At 45.0% G+C, this 21,945-nt stretch overlaps 1 protein-coding gene across 3 annotated transcripts in view; it reads left to right on the top strand.

Annotated features, from left to right (window-relative positions):
* Nucleotides 1-21,746, top strand: part of LOC106588219 (protein PRRC2A) — a 53,733-nt gene extending 31,987 nt beyond the window's left edge. For all 3 annotated transcript variants that reach the window (XM_082970323.1, XM_014176994.3, XM_082970324.1), the window contains 4 exons: nt 8,248-8,507; nt 14,489-14,807; nt 15,087-15,309; nt 15,775-21,746. In XM_082970323.1, coding sequence (XP_082826449.1) covers nt 8,248-8,507; nt 14,489-14,807; nt 15,087-15,309; nt 15,775-18,832 — 3,860 coding nt within the window. In that variant the 3' untranslated portion in view covers nt 18,833-21,746. The remainder of the gene's footprint in view (nt 1-8,247; nt 8,508-14,488; nt 14,808-15,086; nt 15,310-15,774) is intronic.
* The last annotated feature ends 199 nt before the right edge of the window (nt 21,747-21,945 follow it).

The following is a 21,945-nucleotide window of genomic DNA, read 5'->3' as shown; positions in this document are numbered from 1 at the left end:
ACATGCATGTTGTTCTATCAAGTTCATATTTATATCCAAAAACAGCATTTTACTATGGCGTTGATGTTGAGGAAATATTTTCCCTCCAATACCGCCAGTCAATCAGCACAACAAATTAAATAATTACTATTCGAAAACATTGGTAAAATATTTTGTCATTCAAAGAATTATAGATTAACATCTCGTGAACGCAACCGCTTTGCCAGATTTAAATATAACCTTACTGGGAAATCACACTTTGCAATAATCTGAGCACTGCACCCAGAAAAATAGGCTTTGCGATACAGACTAGGCGCCATCTTGGAGACATCTAAAATCAAAAATACTATGTAAATAATCCCTTACCTTTGATTATCTTCATCAGAAGGCACTTCCAGGAATCCCAGGTCCATAAGAAATGTAGTTTTGTTCGAAAAAGCTCATAATTGATGTCCAAAAAGCTCTGTGTTGTTAGCGCATCCTGTAGGCTACTCAAAAACATGAACGACGCCCGCCGGACTTGTCTTCATCAAAGAGGGAAAAAATAATATTTACGTTTGTTCAAGCATGTCAAACGTTGTATAGCATAAATCATTAGGGCCTTTTTCAATCAGAATTTCAATAATATTCAAGGCGGACGATTGCATTCTCTTAAAACGTATTGGAACGAGAGTACCCAAACATGCACTCGCGCGCCAGAGCAGTATCGGCCATCCGCTTATGACCAACGTTCCAAGTCTCTTGTTCGGTAAGTTTTCACAGTAGAAGACTCAAACCACTTTGTAAAGACTGGTGACATCTAGTGGATGGCGTAGGAAGTGCTCAATGATTAATAAGCCCCTGTGTGTTTCAATGGCATAGGCTTAAAAGTAATTCAACACATCATGTATCCACTTCCTGTCAGAATTTGTCTCAGGGTTTTGACTGCCATATGAGTTCTGTTATACTTACAGACACCATTCAAACAGTTTTAGAAAATTCTGAGTGTTTTCTATCCAAATCTGTTAATAATATGCATATCCTAGCTTCTGAGTTGGTGTAGGAGGCAGTTAAAAATGGGCACATATTTTTTTCAAAATTCTCAATACTGCCCCCTAGCCCCAACAGGTTTTAAGTATCAAAAGTAAAAGTATGAAAAATGTATAATTCCTGATATTAAGCAAACCAGACAACATTATTTACCGATAGCCAGGACCACACTCCAGCACTCAGACATCATTACAAATTAAGCATGTGTGTTTAGTGAGTCCGCCAGATCAGAGGCAGTAGGGATGACCAGGGATGTTCTCTTGATAAGTACGTGAATGGACCATTTTCTTGTCCTGCTAAGCGTTCAAAGTACTTTTGGGTGTCAGGGAACATGTATGGAATAAAGTACATTTTCTTTAGGATCATAGCGAAGTAAAAGTTATAACTAGTAAAGCACAGATACCCTAAAAAACGACTTAAGTAGTACTTCAAAGTAATTTTACTTGAGCACATTACACCACTGACAGAAATAAATAAAATCATTCAAAATCAGCTACTAATGATTTGGCCACAGAGGATCATTAGCTTCTTCTTCAAAAATGATTTGTGGATTGTTTTAAATCTCATTGCCTACAGTCAGAAGGAAAGACAGCGCGGCAAATGCCAAGTACATGATTGAGTTGCGACTGCCATCGAAAAGTAGAGGCCCAGCCAGGCATATCGCAATGTTTCAAAATACAATGGTGGAAATCATAGTTAGGAAAGCAAATGGTTATTGATGTAATCTGTCTTTTAGTTATCAAAATGATCAATTTAATTGAGAGAACAATAGTATTGCCTGTCTTATTGGCACCAGCCTATGGACAATGTTGTTTTTATTGATCTGTTTGTAAGTGTCGTCAGAGTAGGCTACCCTGTAATTTGTCATGTTAAAAAATATTATGCTAATGTATCCATTCATATAAAGTGTAGTAGAATAGCATTGAATGTGTTTATAAAAAGGCCACCGTTTTTCAGTGCAAAGAAATCTGATATAGCCTATTAGCCTAGGCCTACGCTACACGCGCTCAGCCATGCATTGAACGTCATTTTTTGCGAGCAGTGATCAAGTTTTTAGTTTTTTTATTAGCCTAAATTGTGACTATCCAATCTGTTCATCACATTACAAATAGTAGGCTGTCTTCAATAAATCTACAGATGCTTGGAATGCTTTATTATAAAGGTGCATTTCTATGGTGAAAATTAGCTTCCCCTTGAATCTCACGCTGCCGGCTTCACCGGTTGTAAAGCAGATTAACGTGCTTACATTTAAGAGTTGAGTAATAAATAATATAGCAGCACCAGAAAGCTGGGATCTTCTTTTAAATAGTGGCCAGCCAGAACATGTTTTTTTTTCACACACGGTTGCACAGTGACTGGGCCTATAAGAACACATGTTTCACTAGGCTATATGCTCTCCAACTGTGTTTCAGGGGGCCTAGGCCTATAGGCTATGTTTAGCGTTATTTGGGCATTATAGTCGTGATACAAACCTTATCAAAACATGTAGGCCTATGGTCTAGGCTACCTGATGCATGTGACTATGATATGAACAAGTCATGCGCTGTTTCTTGTCTTAGACTGCACATGCTTGGCATCATTCACAAGTCACCCATCGGACTATTCTAAATGTAATCTTGTCTTTACATATACTAAATAATATACATGTAGTAGGCCTAGCCTATAGAAAGCTGATGGTATCCTCTTTTAAATAGACATCATCAAAACTGTTTTCTCATGCAATTGCCATAGAAATGTTGCGCAACATGGGCTTATGGGCTCTCAAGTTTATTTGTCACATGCGCCGAATACAACAGGTGTAGACCTTACAGTGAAATGCTTACTTCTAGGCCCTAACCAACAGTGCAATTTTTAAGTAAAAAATAGATATTAGGTGAGCAATAAGTAAAGAAATAAAGGCAGTGAAAAATAACAGTAGCGAGGCTATATACAGGCACCGGTTAGTCGAGCTAATTGAGGTAGTATGTACATGTATGTATGGTTAACCTCTGGGCGGGCTCCGGGACGGACATCCAGCGAAAAATCCTATCGCCATTAGCATAACGAAATTTAATATATATCTTTTTTCAAATATAGGACTATGTTATATCGTTTTATAGATACACCTCTCCTGAATCGAACCACGTTGTACGATTTCAAAAAGGCTTTACAGCAAAAGCAAAACATTAGATTATGTTAGAGTATATCGTAAAAGTAGCCACATAGCCATTTTCCGACCAACCACATGCATCACAAATAACCAAAAAACAGCTAAATGCAGCACTAACCTTTGACAATCTTCAATAGATGACACTCCTAGGACATCATGTTACACAATACATGCATTCTTTTGTTCGATAAAGTTCATATTTATATATAAAAACAGCATTTTACATCGGCGCGTGACGTTGACTAACTATTTTCCCTCAAATGCATCTGGTGAAACAGCGCTACAATTTACTAAATTACTATTCAAAAACATTTTTAAAATGTAATATTGTCATTCTAAGATTTATAGATGAATATCTCTTGAAAGCACCTGTAATGCCAGATTTAAAAATAACTTTACTGGGTAATCACACTTTGCGATAAAAGGGGATGCGATACTCAGAAAAATAGGCTACCGTTACAGGTCAGCGCCATCTTGGAACAATCGCATATCAAATCTACTCTTGTATACTATTGTCAATAATCCCTTACCTTTGATTATCTTCCTCAGAAAGCACTTCCAGGAATCCCAGGTCCACAACAAATGTATTTTACTTCGAAAAAGTTAATCCTTTACGTCCCAATAGCTTGTTCTTGTTAGCGCGTTCTGAAGGCTGCTCCAAAAGTTCCGTCGGCCGCGGGACTCCTCTTTCAATAAAATGCATTTTTTTTGGGGGGGGTTCGTTCAAACATGTCAAACGTTGTATAACATCAATCTTTCGGGCCTTTTTCAACCACAGCTCCAATAAGATTCAAGGGGGACGATTGCATTGTCTTTCTAAACGTTTCGAAAGGGGAGGGTAGCCAGGGGAGCCGGCGTCATAATGGTGATGGCCCTCCTCATGTGACCACGTTCCACAGCGTGTCATTCAGTCAGTTTTCACAGTAGGAGACTCAAACCACTTTGTAAAGACTGGGGACATCTAGTGGAAGCAATAGGAAGTGCTCAATGAACCATTGCTCACGGTGTGATTTATAGGCAAAGTGATGAAGTTGAGTCCGCAATTCAGAATTCCACATCCTGTTACGATCGGTCTCGGGGTTTTGACTGCCATATGAGTCCTGTTATACTCACAGACACCATTCAAACAGTTTTAGAAACTCTAGGGTGTTTTCTATCCACAAGTATTAATTATATGCATATCCTAGCTTCTGAGTTTGAGTAGGAGGCCGGTTAAAATGGGCACGAATTTTTTTCAAAAATCGCTGTAGCGCCCCCTATCCTAGGCGACCGTTGGTAGAGCATGGTGTTTGCAACACCAGGGTTGTGGGTTCGATTCCCACGGGGGGCCAGCAAAAAAAAATTATGAAATTGTATGAAATGTATGCATTCACTACTGTAAGTCGCTCTGGATAAGAGCGTCTGCTAAATGACGTAAATGTAAATGTAAATGTTAAAGTGATTATGCATATATGATAAACAGAGAGTAGCAGTAGTGTAAAAGAAGGGGTGGCGGGGGCACCGGTTAGTCGGGCTAATTGAGGTAATATGTGCATGAATGTATAGTGACTATGCATATATGATAAACAGAGAGTATCAGCAGCGTAAAAGAGGGGTTGGGGGGCGGGACACAAAACAAATAGTCCGGGTAGCCATTTGATTACATGTTCAGGAGTCTTATGGCTTGGGGGTAAAAACTGCTGGTCCTGGACTTGGCGTTCCGGTACCGCTTGCCATGCCGTAGTAGAGAAAACAGTCTATGACAGGGGTGGCTGGGGTATTACACAATTTTTAGGACCTTACTCTGACACCTCCTGTTATAGAGGTTCTGGATGGCAGGCAGCTTAGCCCCAGTGATGTGCTGGGCCGTACGCACTACCCTCTGTCATGCTTGCTGTCGGAGGCCGAGCAGTTGCCGTATCAGGCAGTGATGCAACCAGTCCGGATGCTCTCGATGTTGCAGTTGTAGAACCTTTTGAGGATCTGAGGACCCATGCCAAATCTTTATAGTTTCCTGAGGGGGAATAGGCTTTGTCGTGCCATCTTCATGGCTGTCTTGGTGTTTGTTGGTGATGTGGACACCAAGGAACTTGAAGCTCTCAACCTGCTCCACTACAGCACCGTCGATGAGAATGGGGGCGTGCTCGGTCCTCCTTTTCCTGTAGTCCACAATCATCTCCTTTGTCTTGATTATGTTGAGGGATAGGTTGTTATTCTGGCACCACCCGCCCAGGTCTCTGACCTCCTTACAGGCTGTCTCGTCGTTGTCGGTGATCAGGCACTGTTGTGTCGTCTGCAAACTTAATGATGGTGTTTGAGTCGTGCCTGGCCACGCAGTCGTGGGTGAACAGGGAGTACAGGAGGGGACTGAGCACGCACCCATGAGGGGCTCCAGTGTTGAGGATCAGCGTGGTGGATGTATTGCTACCTACCCTCACCACCTGGGGCGGCCCGTCAGGAAGTCCAGGATCCAGTTGAAGAGGGAGGTATTTAGTCCCAGGATCCTTAGCTTAGTGATGAGCTTTGAGGGTACTATGGTGTTGGAACACTGAGCTGTAGTCAATGAAGAACATTCTCACATAAGTGTTCCTTTTTTCCAGGTGGGAAAGGGCAGTGTGGAGTGCTGTGGAGAGTGCATCATCTGTGGATCTGTTTGGGCGGTATGCAAATTGGAGTGGGTCTAGGGTTTCTGCGATAATGGTGTCAATGTGAGCCATTACCAGCCTTTCAAAGCATTTCATGGCTACGGATGTGAGTGCTACGGGTCTGTAGTCATTTAGGCAGGTTACCTTAGTGTTCTAGGGCACAGGGACTATGGTGGTCTGCTTGAAACATATTGGTATTACAGACTCAATCATGGACATGTTGAAAACGTCAGTGAAGGCACCTGCCAGTTGGTCAGCACATGCCCGGAGCACACGTCCTGGTAATCCATCTGGCTCCACGGCCTTGTGAATGTTGACCTGTTTAAAGGTCTTACTCACATTAGCTACGGACAGCGTGATCACACAGTCGTCCGGAACAGCTGATGCTCTCATGCATGCTTCAGTGTTGCTTGCCTCGAAGCGAGCATAGAAATGATTTAGCTTGTCTGGTAGGCTCGTATCAATAAGAAGCCGCGAGGCAATTCTTCCCTTTGTAGTCTGTAATAGTTTGCGGGCCCTGCTACATAAGACGAGCGTCAGAGCCGGTGTTGTACAATTCAATCTTAGTCCTGTATTGACGCTTTGCCTGTTTGATGGTTCGTCGGAGGGCATAAGCAGGATTTCTTATAAGCTTCCGGGTTAGAGTCCCGCACCTTGAAAGCGGCGGCTCTAACCTTTAGTTCAATGTGGATGTTGCCTGTAATCCATGGCCTCTGTTTAGAGTATGTACGTACGGTCACTGTGGGGACGACATCCTCGATACACTTACTGATAAAGCCAGTGACTGATGTGGTGTACTCCTCAATGCCTTCGGAAGAATCCCGGAACATGTTCCAGTCTGTGCTAGCAAAACAGTCCTGTAGTTTAGCATCTGCTTCATCTGACCACTTTTCTATTGACCAAGTCACTGGTGCTTCCTGGTTTAATTTTTGCTTGTACACAGGAATCAGGAGGATAGGATTGTGGTCAGATTTACCAAATGGAGGGCGAGGGAGAGCTTTGTCTGCATCTCTGTGTGTGGAGTACAGGTGATCTAGAATTTGTTTTCCTTCTGGTTGAGCATTTAGCATGTTGATAGAAATGAGGTAAAACTGATTTAAGTTTCCCTGCATTAAATTCCCTTGCCACTAGGAGCACCGCCTCTGGGTGAGCGGTTTCCTGTTTGCTTTTTTCCTTATACAGCTGACTGAGTGCGGTCTTAGTGCTAGCATCGGTCTGTGGTGGTAAATAAACAGCCACGAAAAGCATAGCTGAGAACTCTCTAGGCAAGTAGTGTGGCCTGCAATTTATCACAATATATTCTACTTCAGGCAAGCAAAATCTAGAGACTTCCTTCGATTTCGTGCACCAGATGTTATTTACAAATATGCATAGACCGCCCCCCCTCGTCTTACTGGATTGTGCTGTTCTGTCTAGCCGGTGCAGCGTGTATCCCGCTAGCTGAATATCCATGACATCATTCAGACACGATTCCGTGAAACATAAGATGTTAGTTTTTGATGTCCTGTTGGTAGGATATTCGTGATGGTACATGGTCTAATTTATTGTCCACTGTCAGTATTACTTGCCAACGTACAGGCAGCTTTCCCACTCGCCTTCTCCGGATCCTTACGAGGCACCCTGCTCTGTGTCCTCTGTACCTGCGTCTCCTTCTCTTGCCAATAACGGGGATGTCGGCCTTGTCGGGTGTCTGAAGTATAGCCTATGCGTCCTGCTTGTTGAATAAAAAATCTTTGTCTAATCCGAGGTGAGTGATCGCTGTCCTGATATCCAGAAGCTCTTTTTTGCCGTAAGATACGGTGGCAGAAACATTATGTACAAAATAAGTTACAAATAACGCAAAGAAAAAAAACGCATAATAGCACAATTGGTTATGCGCCCGTAAAACAGCTGCCATGTCTTCCGGCGCCATCATGAAGTGTTTGATTTTATTTTCAAATGCATTTGCATTGATGTCAGTGTGACTAGAGGGGGACAATAGAGCGCTGAGTACCAGGCCATTAGCGACTGGTGGTTTGCAAATTTGGTAGGCTACTAATGACTATCAGCGGCACCAGAGGGCAGTTTTGGAGAAGCCTATTTACTGTGACTAAACGGTCACGTGGAATTTGACTGTGGTCATGACTCGTGACTGCCGGTGTGGTGGAAATGCGGTCACTGTAACAGCCTTAGTTTTGACACGGCAACCTGGTGTTGTCTACATAGTTCAACTTGGTTAGCCGTTTGATGTGGATATCTCTAAAACAAAGTCTGTTTGGGCCATAGACAAAAGGTTAATATGGATTTCGCCAAACAGTTGTGCATCTTTGAAGTTGTTGATTTATCGCATCTTAAATTCACAGTAGTACCTCTGTTGACCTTCCTTCAAATTTGATAGCATGTTACTTGTGCTCGTTCACATCTGCTTACCTCTTCCAACAACCAGTGGTATATCATTGCTGTATTCTCTCCCCTTCCTCCATCCAGACGCCCAGGTGTATCCCCAGCCCCCCACTCCCCAGCTGCAGCAGCCCCCTCTGGAGGTCCTGGTGCCTGGGGAAGGGAAGGAGGAGATCCTAGGTAGTGCTCACATCCGCAGCGGAGGAGGTGGTGGTGGAGGAGTGGTAGACACAATGAAGGTAGAGGGCATGGGAGGAGGAGCAGGTCGCCAAGCCAGTGCCCTCCCCGGACAGGGCTTCTCCAAGTACCAGAAGTCCCTGCCTCCCCGCTTTCAGAGGCAGCAACAGGTCAGTCCAATAACCAATAGAAGTCATTACCAAATGTACATTTATGGGTAATGATCTTAAGGACTACATTTGGTTCGCTCTGCTGCTCCACAGATTGCAGCTCGATTGAAATACATATTTAATTGGTCACTGGAAAAGGGTTAATTTCCAAATGTATGGAAGCATGCTAAACTGTGTCCAATCCCGAAAGACAACGAACCCTTTACGCCTGCCAATAGTCGACCAATCAGTCTACTCCCTTCACTCAGTAAGATATTAGAGGGTATTGTGAGTAAACAAATATGGGACTACATGGGAAATAATGATTTGATCACAGCCAATCCGCATGCTTATTGAAAAATACATTCTACTAACACTGCATATGTTGGCATGACTAATTAACCTCTCTGGGATTAGTGGGACGCGTCCCACCTCGACAACAGCCAGTGAAATTGCAGGGCGCCAAATTCAAACAACAGAAATCTCATAATTAAAATTCCTCAAACATACAAGTATTATACACCATTTTAAAGATAAACTTCTTGTTAATCCAACCACAGTGTCCGATTTCAAAAAGGCTTTACGGCGAAAGCACACCATGCGATTATGTTAGGACAGCGCCTAACATAATCATAGACATTTTCCAGCCAAGGAGAGGACTCACAAAAGTCAGAAATAGCAATTAAATGAATCGCTGACCTTTGATCTTCATCTGGTGGCACTCCTAGGACTCCATGTTATACAATTAATGTTTGTTTTGTTCAATAAAGTCCCTCTTTATGTCCAAATACTTCCGTTTTGTTTGCGCGTTTAGTTAAGTAATCCAAAGGCACAAAGCGCGCTCGACAACATCCAGACGAAAAGTCAAAAAAGTTCCATTTAAGTTTGTGGAAACATGTCAAACGATGTTTATAATCAATCGTTAGGATCTTTTTATCATAAATATTCAATAATATTTCAACCGGACAATACCGTTTTCATTAGAAATGAAAGAGAACGAACGGCTCGCTCACGGCCATGTGCGATAAACAACTCATGGCTTTCAGCTGAGCCACTTGCTCTGAGTGGTCTTATTCTCTCCCCTTTCACAATAGGAGCCTGAAACAACTTCTGAAGACTGTTGACATCTACTGGAAGCCTTAGGAAGTGCAATCTGACCCCACAGACACAGGATACTGGATAGGCATTCACTTAAAAAACTACAAACTTTAGAATTCCCACTTCCTGGTTGTATTTCTCTCAGGTTTTTGCCTGCCATATGAGTTCTGTTATACTCACAGACATTATTTTAACAGTTTTGGAAACTTTAGAGTGTTTTCTATCCAAATCTACCAATTATATGCATATCCTAGCTTCTGGGCCTGAGTAACAGGCAGTTTACTCTTGGCATGCTTTTCATCCAAACTTCCCAATGCTGCCCCCTATCCCAATTAAGTTAATGGCTTAGTGCTATGGATGATGGCACGTTTGTGGGTGTATAATTTCTAGATTTCAGTGCAGCAAAATTATTCTTTCTTATTTACTTTTGTAAATATGGTTTTTCTTTACATGTCAATATGTCATTGTATTATGTCTGTTTTGTAAATTGTATTTTTAAGTTTAACCTCTTAGGGCTAGGGGGCAGTATTTACACGGCCGGATAAAAAACGTACCTGATTTAATCTGGTTACTACTCCTACCCAGTAACTAGAATATGCATATACTTATTAGATATGGATAGAAAACACCTTAAAGTTTCTAAAACTGTTTGAATGGTGTCTGTGAGTATAACAGAACTCATATGGCAGGCAAAAACCTGAGAGATTCCTTTACAGGAAGTGGCCTGTCTGACCATTTATTGGCTTTCTTTGACATCTCTTTCCAAAACAAAGGATCTCTGCGGTAACGTGACACTTCCCACGGCTCCCATAGGCTCTCAGAGCCCGGGAAAAAGCTGAATGTCGTCATTCCAGCCCCAGGCTGAAACACATTATTGCCTTTGTCAAGTGGCCGATCAGGGGACAGTGGGCTTAGGCGCGTGCACTGGTCGCCCCTGTCTTTCTTTTTTTCCCTCTATTTACCCGAAACGCAGATTCCCGGTCGGAATATTATCGCTTTTTTACGAGATAAATTGCATAAAAATTGATTTTAAACAGCGGTTGACATGCTTCGAAGTACGGTAATGGAATATTTAGAATTTTTTTGTCACGAAATGCGCCATGCTCGTAACCCTGATTTACCATTTCGGATAGTTTCTTGAACGCACGAACAAAACGCCGCTGTTTGGATATAACGATGGATTATTTTGGACCAAACCAACACTTGTTATTGAAGTAGAAGTCCTGGGAGTGCATTCTGACGAAGAACAGCGAAGGTAATAACATTTTTGTTATAGTAATATTGCAAAATGTGCTTTCACCAAAAAGCTATTTTAAAATCAGACATATTGAATGCATAGAGGAGTTCTGTATCTATAATTCTTAAAATAATTGTTATGCTTTTTGTGAACGTTTATCGTGAGTAATTTAGTAAATTGTTAGTAAATTCCCCGGAAGTTTGCGGGGGTATGTATGCTAGTTCTGAACGTCACATGCTAATGTAAAAAGCTGGTTTTTGATATAAATATGAACTTGATAGAACAAAACATGCATGTATTGTATAACATAATGTCCTAGGGTTGTCATCTGATGAAGATCATCAAAGGTTAGTGCTACATTTAGCTGTGGTTTGGGTTTATGTGACATTATATGCTAGCTTGAAAAATGGGTGTCTGATTATTTCTGGCTGTGTACTCTGCTGACATAATCTAATGTTTTGTTTTCGTTGTAAAGCCTTTTTGAAATCGGACAGTGTGGTTAGATAAAGGAGAGTCTTGTCTTTAAAATGGTGTAAAATAGTCATATGTTTGAGAAATTGAAGTAATAGCATTTCTAAGGTATTTGAATATCGCGCCACGGGATTAGACTGGCTGTTGCGTAGGTGGGACGATTTGGTGCCACCTACCCTAGAGAGGTTAAGGACTCATCGAAGATGAGGACTATTTGGACTAAGAAATCCTAATAAAATCAAATCTTTGTAAGTAAAAAAATAAAATAAAAACAAATTGTAAGTCGCTCTGGATAAGAGCGTCTGCTAAATGACTTAAATGTAATGTAAAATCTGTTAAACCTGATGTGACGTAGACAAGAGCTGAGACATACATGTGGGGGTTGAAGCCCAGTCAAATCGACGTATTTGGGGTATATATTGTCCCTTTCACATCCCAAATTGGAGTTCCATTCAACAAAGCAAGCAAACCGTTCCATTCATTGTCCCAGAAAAGAACCCCCGATCAATACAAACCAAATCAATGTGGGACAAGAGTAGTTGTTCTGTCCTTGACGCTGCATTTCAGATTGGCTTAACCTTCCCAGAGTGCCAGTTTGAGGAATTTACCACTACCTTTTTGTGGCTCCATTTTATGGCTGCAGTCCCAATACAACAAACGCTATAAATAATCTGTGTTTGAATTCAGTCTGAGTAAGAGTGCTGATATAACACCTTTTTTTAGTTTTTTTTTTTCCTTTTCAATTATAATGAATAGCAATATACAGTGCGTTCGGAAAGTATTCAGACCCCTTGACTTTTTCCACATTTTGTTACGTTGAATCCATTTTAGAATAAGGCTGTAATAGTTTTTTTCCCCCATCATCATTCTACACACACTACCTCATAATGACAAACCAAAACATTTTTTTTGTGTGAATTAATAAAAAATATCAAACTAAAATATGACATTTACATAAGTATTCAGACTCAGTACTTTGTTGAAGTACCTTTGGCAGCGATTACAGCCTCGAGTATTTTGGGGTATGACGCTACAAGCTTGGCACACCTGCATTTGGGGAGTTTCTCCCATTCTCTGCAGATCCTCTCAAGCTCTATCAGATTGGATGGGGAGCGTCGCTGCTCAGCTATTTTTACGTCTCTCCAGAGATGATCGATTGGGTTCAATTCCGTGCTATGGCTGGGCCACTCAAGGACATTCAGAGACTTTTCCTGAAGCCACTCCTGCTTTCTCTTGGCTGTGTACTTAGGGTCGTTATCCTGTTGGAAGGTGAACTTTCACCCCAGTCTGAAAACCTGCTCCAGAGCACTCAGGACTTCATCAAGGATCTCTCTGTACTTTGCTCCGTTCATCTTTGCCTCGATCCTGACTGGTCTCCCAGTCTCTGCCGCTGAAAAACATCCGCACAGCATGATGCTGCCACCACCATGCTTCACCGTATGGATGGTATTGGCCAGGTGATAAGCGGTGCCTCGTTTCCTCCAGACGTGACACTTGGCATTCAGGCCAGAGAGTTAAATCTTGGTTTCATCAGACCAGAGAAATCTTGTTTCTCATGGTCAGAGTCCTTTAGGTGCCTTTTGGCAAACTCCAAGCGGGCTGTCATGTTCTTCTTACTGAGGAGTGGCTTTTGTCTGGCATCTCTACTGTGAAGGCCTGATAGGTGGAGTGCTGCAGAGATTGTTGTTCTTCTGGAAGGTTCTCTAGTCTCCACAGAGGAACTCTAGAGCTCTGTCAGATTGACCATCGGGTTCTTGGTCTCCTCCCTGACCAAGGCCCTTCTCCCCCGATTGCTCAGTTTGGCCGGGTGGCCAAATCTAGTTAGTCTTGGTGGTTCCAAACTTCTTCCATTTAAGAATGATGGAGGCCACTGTGTTCTTGGGGACCTTCAATGCTGCAGACATTGTTTTGTTCCCTTCCCCAGATCTGTGCCTCGACACAATCCTGTCTCGGAGCTCTACGGACAATTCCTTTGACCTCATGGCTTGGTTTTTGCTCTGACATGCACTGTCAACTGTGGGACTTTATATAGACAGGTGTGTGCCTTTCCAAATCATGTCCAATCAATTGAATTTACCACAGGTGGACTCCCAAGTTGTAGAAACATCTCAAGGATGATCAATGGAAACAGGATGCACCTGAGCTCAATTTCGAGTCTCATAGCAAAGGGACTGAATACTTATGTATATGTGATATTTCAGTTATTTTTGTAGTTTTATTAATGTTTGTATAAAAAAAAAAATGTTTTGCAGGTTTTTCTCGCCAATTTCATGATATCCAATTGGTAGTTAGTCTTGTCCCATCGCTGCAACTCCCGTTCGAACTTGAAGCTTGAGAGCCATGCGTCCTCCTAAACACGACCCCGCCAAGCCGCACTGCTTCTTGACACAATGCTTTCTTAACCTGGACGCCAGCCGCACCAGTGTGTCAGAAGAAACATTGTACACCTGGCTACAGTGTCAGTGTGCATGCGCTCGGCCCGCCACAGGTGTCGCTTGAGTGCGATGGGACAAGGACATCCCGGCCAGCCAAACGCTCTCCTAATCCGGACGACGCTGGCCCAATTGTGTGCCACTTCATGGGTCTCCTGGTCGCGGCTGGCTGCGACACAGCCCGTTATCGAACCAAGATCTGTAGTGACGCCGCTGGCACTGTGATGCAGTACCTTAGACCGCTGCGCCACTCGAGAGGCTCTGCTCTTTGTCATTTTTTTGGAGTTGAGACACAAGGTTACATTTTCCTCTATTACAGTAAATTTCTCCATGTGTTTCAGTGTACATAGAGTATGACCGATTCTGTTGGACCAAAGCGCAAATGCAAATGGTGAGTTGAAACGGCTTGTTGTCAGAGAGGAAAAAGTGATCTTTCATCTTTGTTGCGAGTGGCAGGGGGAGGGGCTTGGTGTATGTGTTTGAGTGGGAAGGTGCACTCAGCACAAAAGAAACTAAGGAGACCAGACCAAAAAGACAAGATAAGAACAAGCGAACATAAACGCTCATAAAATCGAGAAACTAAATAATTTGATTCTCCCGATGCATGCATTTGGAATTTTTTGCGCTAAAACATACATTCTAATGAATTGAATTAACTTGATATATGTCTCAGCCCTACACGCGTGACTAAGCCACTTTGGATAAAGGGTCTCCTAAATGGCTTATTTATTTATTATAATATCTCGCCCACTTGGTGTCTTCAGGAGCAGCTGATGAAGCAGCAGCAGCAGTGGCAGCAGCAGCACAGCCAAGCAGCCCAACAGAGTCAGCAGCAGCTCCCGCCCCAGCAGCCTCAGCAGTCACCTCAGCAGCAGGGCCCAGGGGCCACCCCTCAGACCCAGGGTCCCAAGCAGCAGCAGTCTGGGACCCTGCAGTACCCTCCACAGGGCTCCATGGGCCGCGGCCCCCTGCCCATGAACTTTGACCCCCGCTGGATGATGATGCCCTACATGGACCCCCGGATGATGCAGGGTCGCCCTCCAGGGCCCATGGACTACTATCCGGCCAACATGCAACACGCAGGTGGGTACTCATGGTAGTGTGGTTAAGGAGTAGGCATATTGTCATAGAGCTGAATCTGAATTTGCATGGAACTTAGTTTCGTGAAGGAACAAAACATTGTAAATCCTCTATTGAGGTCAATGGCAGATTTGTGCAAACCAGATTTAAATGTAGGATTTAGCCCATAGAGATTATGGTAATGCAATAAAGTTAAAATGCTATAAGAAATAGCACCAGGTTTTCAGCCAAAATTTGAATAATTGTGTGTGACTTTTCTAACGTGACGCATCTCTGTTGCAGGGATGATGGGACGAGAGCGCTCCGATTCGGGAGGTTCTGGTTCGGACAACTTTGACAGGCAGCAGCACCCGGGACACCCCCACCGTGGGACGCCCCCTATGGACCCCAAACTGGCCTGGGGGCCCGAGGTGTTCCCCGCGGGCAGCGAAGGCAGGGGACTGAGTTCCCCTCTGAGACAGAAGCAGGCTCTGGAAGAGGACAATGTCAGTGGCAATGGGACTAGGTAAGATGGGGGTGGTCAAATGTCAATCACAATCATTTTAAGGGATACTACTAATCTACTTCCCCAGAGTCAGATTTACGTGTGGAAACTATTTCTCTGCCTACTTTTTAAAGGAAGTTGCTAGCTACCTCTAGCGCAATTGCGAACTAGCATTAGACTTCCAGTCATTGTGCTAACGCTAGTTAGCATTGGCTTGCGAAACGACCTCTAAATTAATACTGGACACAGAGGCACAAAAATGGTATCCTTGAGTTCATCTGACTCTGGGGAAGTAGATAAAGGGCCCCTTTGCCCAAATCCTGAAGTATCCCTTTAATTGTCAGATCATACAATACTGATTGAATAGGAAAATATATATTAGTTGAAATCACATTAGATTATAAATATTTGAATTGAGTCAGTGTTGTAAGTACAGGATGCGGTTTCCGTAAGTGTCTTTTATAAAATCTCTGGTCTTTATTTTAGGAGTGACACCCCTCCAGTCCGTGGTTTGCGAGAGGGAGGGCTAGGCCCCATCCAGCAGCCCAACTCTGGCTTGGGCTCCTCCAACCAGACCCCACCACCTGTGGGCACTCAGGTGGGGGGCCAGGGAGGAGGCAGTCACCACCACCAGTCTTACATGGGAGGCCGGGGCAACTACAGCAACTTCCACGACCAGGGCTCCCGCATGGCCCCCCACCAGCAACAGCAACAAAGGGGGAGTGGCGGAGGCTTCAGCCACCAGGATGAGGGCCAGGGCCACAAGGGCGGCCAGCAACAGGGCCAGATCTGGGGGGCCCCTCGCCCCCACTACGACCGCAACGGGCGCACTGACCTCTCCCCCCTGGAGAATAACAACTCCCACCACCCTCAACACCATGGTCATCAACAACATCAAGCCCCCTTCCCCCTCCATCTCCACAAGCCCGAGAATGGCCGCAGCGAGAGAGGAGGCGAAGCCCCGAAGAAGGGTGACCCCTCGCCCTTGCTCCAACAGCCGTCCCTCTCCTCCTGCTCATCCTCCTCTTCCTCATCCAGGGAGGACGGCAGTGGAAAGGCGGTCCTGCATCACCTCCCACCTCAGCGCGAGGCCGACACAGAAACCGGGCAGAGACATGAAGCAGGAAGCAGCAGAGAAATGAAGCAGGATAAGATGGGCCCTGTCCACAGCCACTCTCAGCCCTCTGTGACATCTCAGCAGTCCCATCCTCAGTCCCAGCAGCAGAGGCAGGGCCAGGAGCAGCACCACCACCGTGACCCCAAGCCCAACCAGAGGGAGCGAGGCGGGAGGGAACACAAGACTGAGACCCAGTGGGGGCCAAGGCCTGGCAGCAGCAACACAGGGGTCCCCTCCTCACACAACAGGAGAGCAATGGGTGGAAACTCCCGCGGAGGGGAGGATTCATCCAATCACCCAACAGCGTCTGACCACAACAAACCCGCCGGTGGCCAATCGGGAGGCGGCAACACCAACAAGAGGGCGGGGCCTATCAAGAGGCCTGTGCTGAAGAGAGAGGGAGGAGGGGAGGGCGAGGGAGGAGAAAAGACCAGCGGAGGTTTCGGAAAAGACAAAGACGAAAGACAAGATGGAGGCCATTCATCAGTCAAGCAGGAAGGATCCTCCGGCCCACAGAGCTTCGCTGCAGTGTCTGGTAAAGAAGAGCCGGCTCAGACCGGTCCTAAACCCAGAAATGGAGGGAAGGATCGAGCAGCAAACGAACGAGGAGGAGTGGGTAAGGGGCCCAAAAATGGGGTCAACTCTACCCCCTCATCAGGGTACTCCGGCCACCCCTCTAACAGGCGGGACAGAGAGCGTTCCTTCGAGAGGGGCGGTGGTGCGTCCTACCACAGCGTCTCGGCCCGTGGCAGCAGAGTCGGGCGAGGTGGCGAGTTCTACGGGCGCGGCCGGGGTTACCGAGGCACCTACACGGGCATGGCCGGGGCTGGCAGCGTTAGCCGTGGCAGGGCAGCGGGCAGCAGGAGCAGCCGAGACTACCGATCCGGCGGAGGCTACGACGAGGCATTGGGGGGAAGGCGCGGCCGAGGGGGGTCGCAGGCCAACCCGGGGCGTGCCCGTAATCAGAGCGAGACCCGCAGCGAGGGTTCTGAATATGAGGAGGTCCCAAAGAGGAGGAGGCAGAGGGGGTCAGAGACGGGCAGCGAGAGTGCCGCCAGCGACCTAGCCCAGTCGGACAAAGAAGACCGCAAGTCCAGCACCAAGAACGGCAGCGGCACAGATAACGTTACCGGTAGCGGCTCCGGCCCACCCAGAGGCTCCCATGCCCGGGTGTTCACCCCCAGAGGTGTGCCCTCCAGGAGGGGCAGGGGGGGAGGTGGCGGGGGAGGAGGTGGCGGGGGAGGAGGTATCTATAAAAGTGGTGGTGGAGGAGGAATGGCTGGAGGTCACAGGTCAGGATCTAGGGCCGACCCTCACGGCTGGGCCTCCAAGTCCTCATCCTCGGTCCGCAAGCATCAGGCCCCAATGCAGTCGGCCGCACCTAAAGACACGGGTCGTGGAACCAGTGGAGAGAAGAAGGAGAAGGCAGCGGACGGAAGCCAAGCTCAGAATCAGGGAGGAGCAACCCCTCCGCAGTCTATCCCCGCTGCACCTACTCCAGCCCCACAGGGCTCCACAGAGAACGGAGGAGTTGGGATCCAGCAATCCATGGCTAACCCCACTACCAACTCCAGCGGGCCCCTTCCACTCCCTCTCTCTGGGCCGGATGGGCGTGGCTTCCCTCGCGTCCCGCGTGATGGCTTTGAGCGCCCTCCGAGACGCCGTCGCCACGGGCGCTCCCAGCATCAACAGGATAAGCCACCACGCTTCCGGCGGCTGAAGGAGCGAGAGAACGCCGCTCGCATCAACGGAGGAGTCGGGATCATCGGAGGAGGACGACCCTCCTCGCCCGGACAGAGTTATGTTCAGGATGTCACTGACGGCACTCCCATCGCGGCGCCCACAACCGGCGATGCCCCCAATGCGACCACGGCTACCAACAACAGCAACAACAGTACCGGTGGCCATCTTGGAAGTGCTAATGCAAACAGTCACCACCACCACCACTACAACCAGGGCATCTCCGGCCAGGCCCAATCTCAGCATCACCACAACCCAGCAGGGGGTGCCAAATCCCCCGACTTCTCCAACCAGAACTCCGATCAGGCCAATGAGGAGTGGGAGACCGCCTCTGAGAGCAGTGACTTCACTGAGTTCCGGGAGAGGGAGGGAGGAGGGGGCAAGTCCTATTCCTCCCATCACCATCATCACCCACCCGGAAGAGGAGGTGGTGGAGGCGGGGGAGGAGGAGGGGTCGTTGAGCGAGAGATGACGGCGAAAGAGCAGGCGGCCAACAAGAGAAGCTTCTCCAGCCAGCGTCCCGGGATGGAGCGACAGAACAGGAGGGTCAATGCTGGAGGAAGAGAGGGAAGAGAAGGAAGAGGCCCACGGGGCCCGCCCAGTGGTGGTGGAGGCGGAGCCGGAAACGGAGGGGGCCAACGCGGCGAGCGCCGTGGAAACTGGCCCTCCCCCAAAAACAGGAAGTGAAGTGGAAGATCTGGAAACATTTCAAATGCATCCACCCCGCCCCACTGTTATTTATCCCTTTGTCTGTCGTTCCTTCAGCCTCTCTGTTCTCGTCCCTTAACATATTAGCACATTATTGTTCAATACATAGTTATGGAGACAATGTACACACGTTAGGCTTCTTTCGCTCTTCATCCATCTACTATCTACCGTCCGTTATTGTAAAGTGTCACTCTGCTCCCCCCTTTTCAGTTGTACCCACCACCACCCTTCAGAATTCCACCCCGATTTAGGATCAGCAGACACGCTTGTTCGTTTTGAACACACACCTTTTGACCGAAAACATTTTTTAAAAAACAACACACGTGTTTGCATTTACAAGCACAATATGACATATAACAGACATACACAATCACGCGCAGTAGTTTGTGTGTATGCAGTATGATATGTTAAACATGTCATGATAAACATGTTGGATAAATTGGCTAACCAGGAGAAGGCAGATTTTTATATTTATGTACCTGTGTATATTTCTACCACGCTTTGGGCTGGGGTGGTATTCTGTAGGGCAGTTATCTGCATTATATTTTCCCACGTGGGGTGGGGGGGTGCAGGTTCTTATTTTAACGAGAACAATTGTACCATAGATTTATACAAAATAATTAACTTTGTTTTGTTTCCCCTCTTTGCCTCTTGTCAGTTTTGTTTCAGCCCCCCCCCCCCCTTAAAAAGTTAGGGGTGTGTATTTTTCTTCTGCAAAGCAGGTCTTTAAAATAACTTTTTATACAATACCCCCCCACCTCCCTCTGAGTTTTTGATCTCCCGACGAACAAGTACATCTCTTTAATTACTGTGACAGCCACAACAGGCCAGTTGAAGTACTACTGCTCACCCATCCACACTCTCCTCACATTGATTGTTGTCTCTAATATCAATGTCTTTGCTGCTTGTTCAGAACTAGACGGTGTGATTTTGTTATTGTTGACCTGCTCTTATTACTTTCTGTTGCTCTTTTGTTCCTGTTAGATAAAAGGTCCTCTCAACGTAGCATTCTCTTCTCACAAGCTACAGACGTTCTATACCAAGGGTCTCAACCTTATTCCTGGAGAGCTACCCTCCTGTAGTTTTTCGCTCCAACCCCAGTTGTAACTAACCTGGTTCAGTTTATCAACTAGCTAATTTTGAGAAACGTGTGTGCTAGATTAGGGTTGGTGTGAAATTCTACAGGACAGTAGTGCTCCAGGAACAGGGTTGGAGAGCCCTGTTATATACACTGCAAAAAAGGACGTTTTGCGGAAGAAAGATTCTCCTATTCATCAAGTTTGTTTACCCTAAGAACATTGAATTAATAGCTTGAATGCTTTATATAAAAATAAAACAAATACATTTTCTGTGGAGGCAATTTTTTTTCTCAAGATACTTTCACATGAAACTTCTGGTCAGGGAAACATTTGTTCAATGAAAATGCAAGTCATGTTGCGAGAAAGAAATATAAAGTTATATGCTCTTATTTTAAGATACCGTTTGACTATTTTCTTTTCGAATTTTTTTATTTTCTTCAATTGATAAATGAGTCCACTCCTATTAGTATAAAAAACTTGTTGGTGTATTTTTATTGAACAGATTTGTTACATTATGCAGCAGGTGTCGTACTCTGGTTCCAGAGTGCTAAGTTTGGCCATCAAGAGTATTGTACTACTATATTCATGCTGTCCTACTCAATGTAGGAAGGCGCTCTACTCAAATACAACTGCACTGTGCTGTAGAAGAGACCCCTGTAACAAAAGTCGGGCTGGCAAGAGCTCCATATTGAGGAAGTATTTTCAAAGTGTACATTATTTCAAGACAACCTTTCCAAAACCTCGGTGGCAACTATATAGCTCAATTGAACTGAATCTTGGACTATGGTGGAAAATGGCCAAGGTGATGTCACACCACTGATTTCTCAAATGTCCAAATACATTTGCAAGGTATAATACTATTCTCTTAGAGTGTTACAGGGAATACATGGGTTTAGAACTTTTGATGTAGACTGACAGATTCACAAAATGGCTTACAGCTTGTTTTGAAAATTTGATGGGGGCGGCATCCAAGTTGAAATGGATAAGATTATAACTTTATTTTATTTATCTGCATACATTTTTCACTGCTTGTAAGTTGGGGTTTGTTTGTTTACTGACAGCCACCATTTTAAGATTAGCTTTGGGATGTTTTGAGTAGGGCATTTGAGTGTGCATTTGTGTGTGCATGCATTTCTGGTGTCTGTATACTTTTTGGGGGGGAGGTCATGTGAATGGCAAACACTTTTGCCTTGTTTGCCCACACTTAGTTTTAAGAACTATATTAAGACAATTCTACAGTTCTTTCTTATACATTTATGTATATACATTAAAGTATATGTTTATCCAAATTAAGTACATAATCAGTTACTTGGGTATACTGCCATTTTTGCCATACACCAAGGTAGGCAAAAATGAAGTGGGTACATTTTATTTTCCACTGACTTCTACTAAGCATTACCACATCCATGGGTGCAGCTTGCCTTGCCTGTGAAGAAAAAAAACATTGGTAGCCATACACTTAACACAGGCTTATGAGCCCTGCATCCTTCCTTAACTCTTACTATTGATGTGCTCATATTGTATGTATCCATGTTTAAAGAAAACAGTGTATTCTTGAAAGCCTCAAAGATTGTACTATATTTACAGCATTACCAAGGTACCTGGAGTGGTTAAAGCTGTTCTATAATTTATGGTTTATTAATGGAACCGTAACATACCAATATATACATGTGTATATATCAACGTTTTTGTCTACCCCAACTTACATTCCCACAAATGTTGCCATTTTTTAAGTTCAAGGGAGCAATGTACAAGCAGAGAAGTGTCTTATTATAATAAAATTACAGAGAATAAACTTTTGTTTTAATGGAAAATCTGGTTTTGTCTTGAGTTTATTATGAATTGCCCCCATGTGAAGAAGTTGACACAAATTAAATCTTTATTAATTTCAGCACCTGGGCAATGGTAGGTGGTTCTCTGCACTGATATGCATGTACAGTACCAGTCAAAAGTTTGGACACCTACTCATTCAAGGGTTTTTCTTTATTTTTACTATTTTCAACATTGTAGAAT

This window comes from Salmo salar, chromosome 27 (genome assembly GCF_965601325.2).
Source record: "Salmo salar chromosome 27, fSalSal1, whole genome shotgun sequence".
NCBI classification, from domain to species: domain Eukaryota; kingdom Metazoa; phylum Chordata; class Actinopteri; order Salmoniformes; family Salmonidae; genus Salmo; species Salmo salar.
The sequence above is the reverse complement of the archived record's forward strand: the minus strand, read 5'-3'. Positions and strand labels throughout refer to the sequence as shown.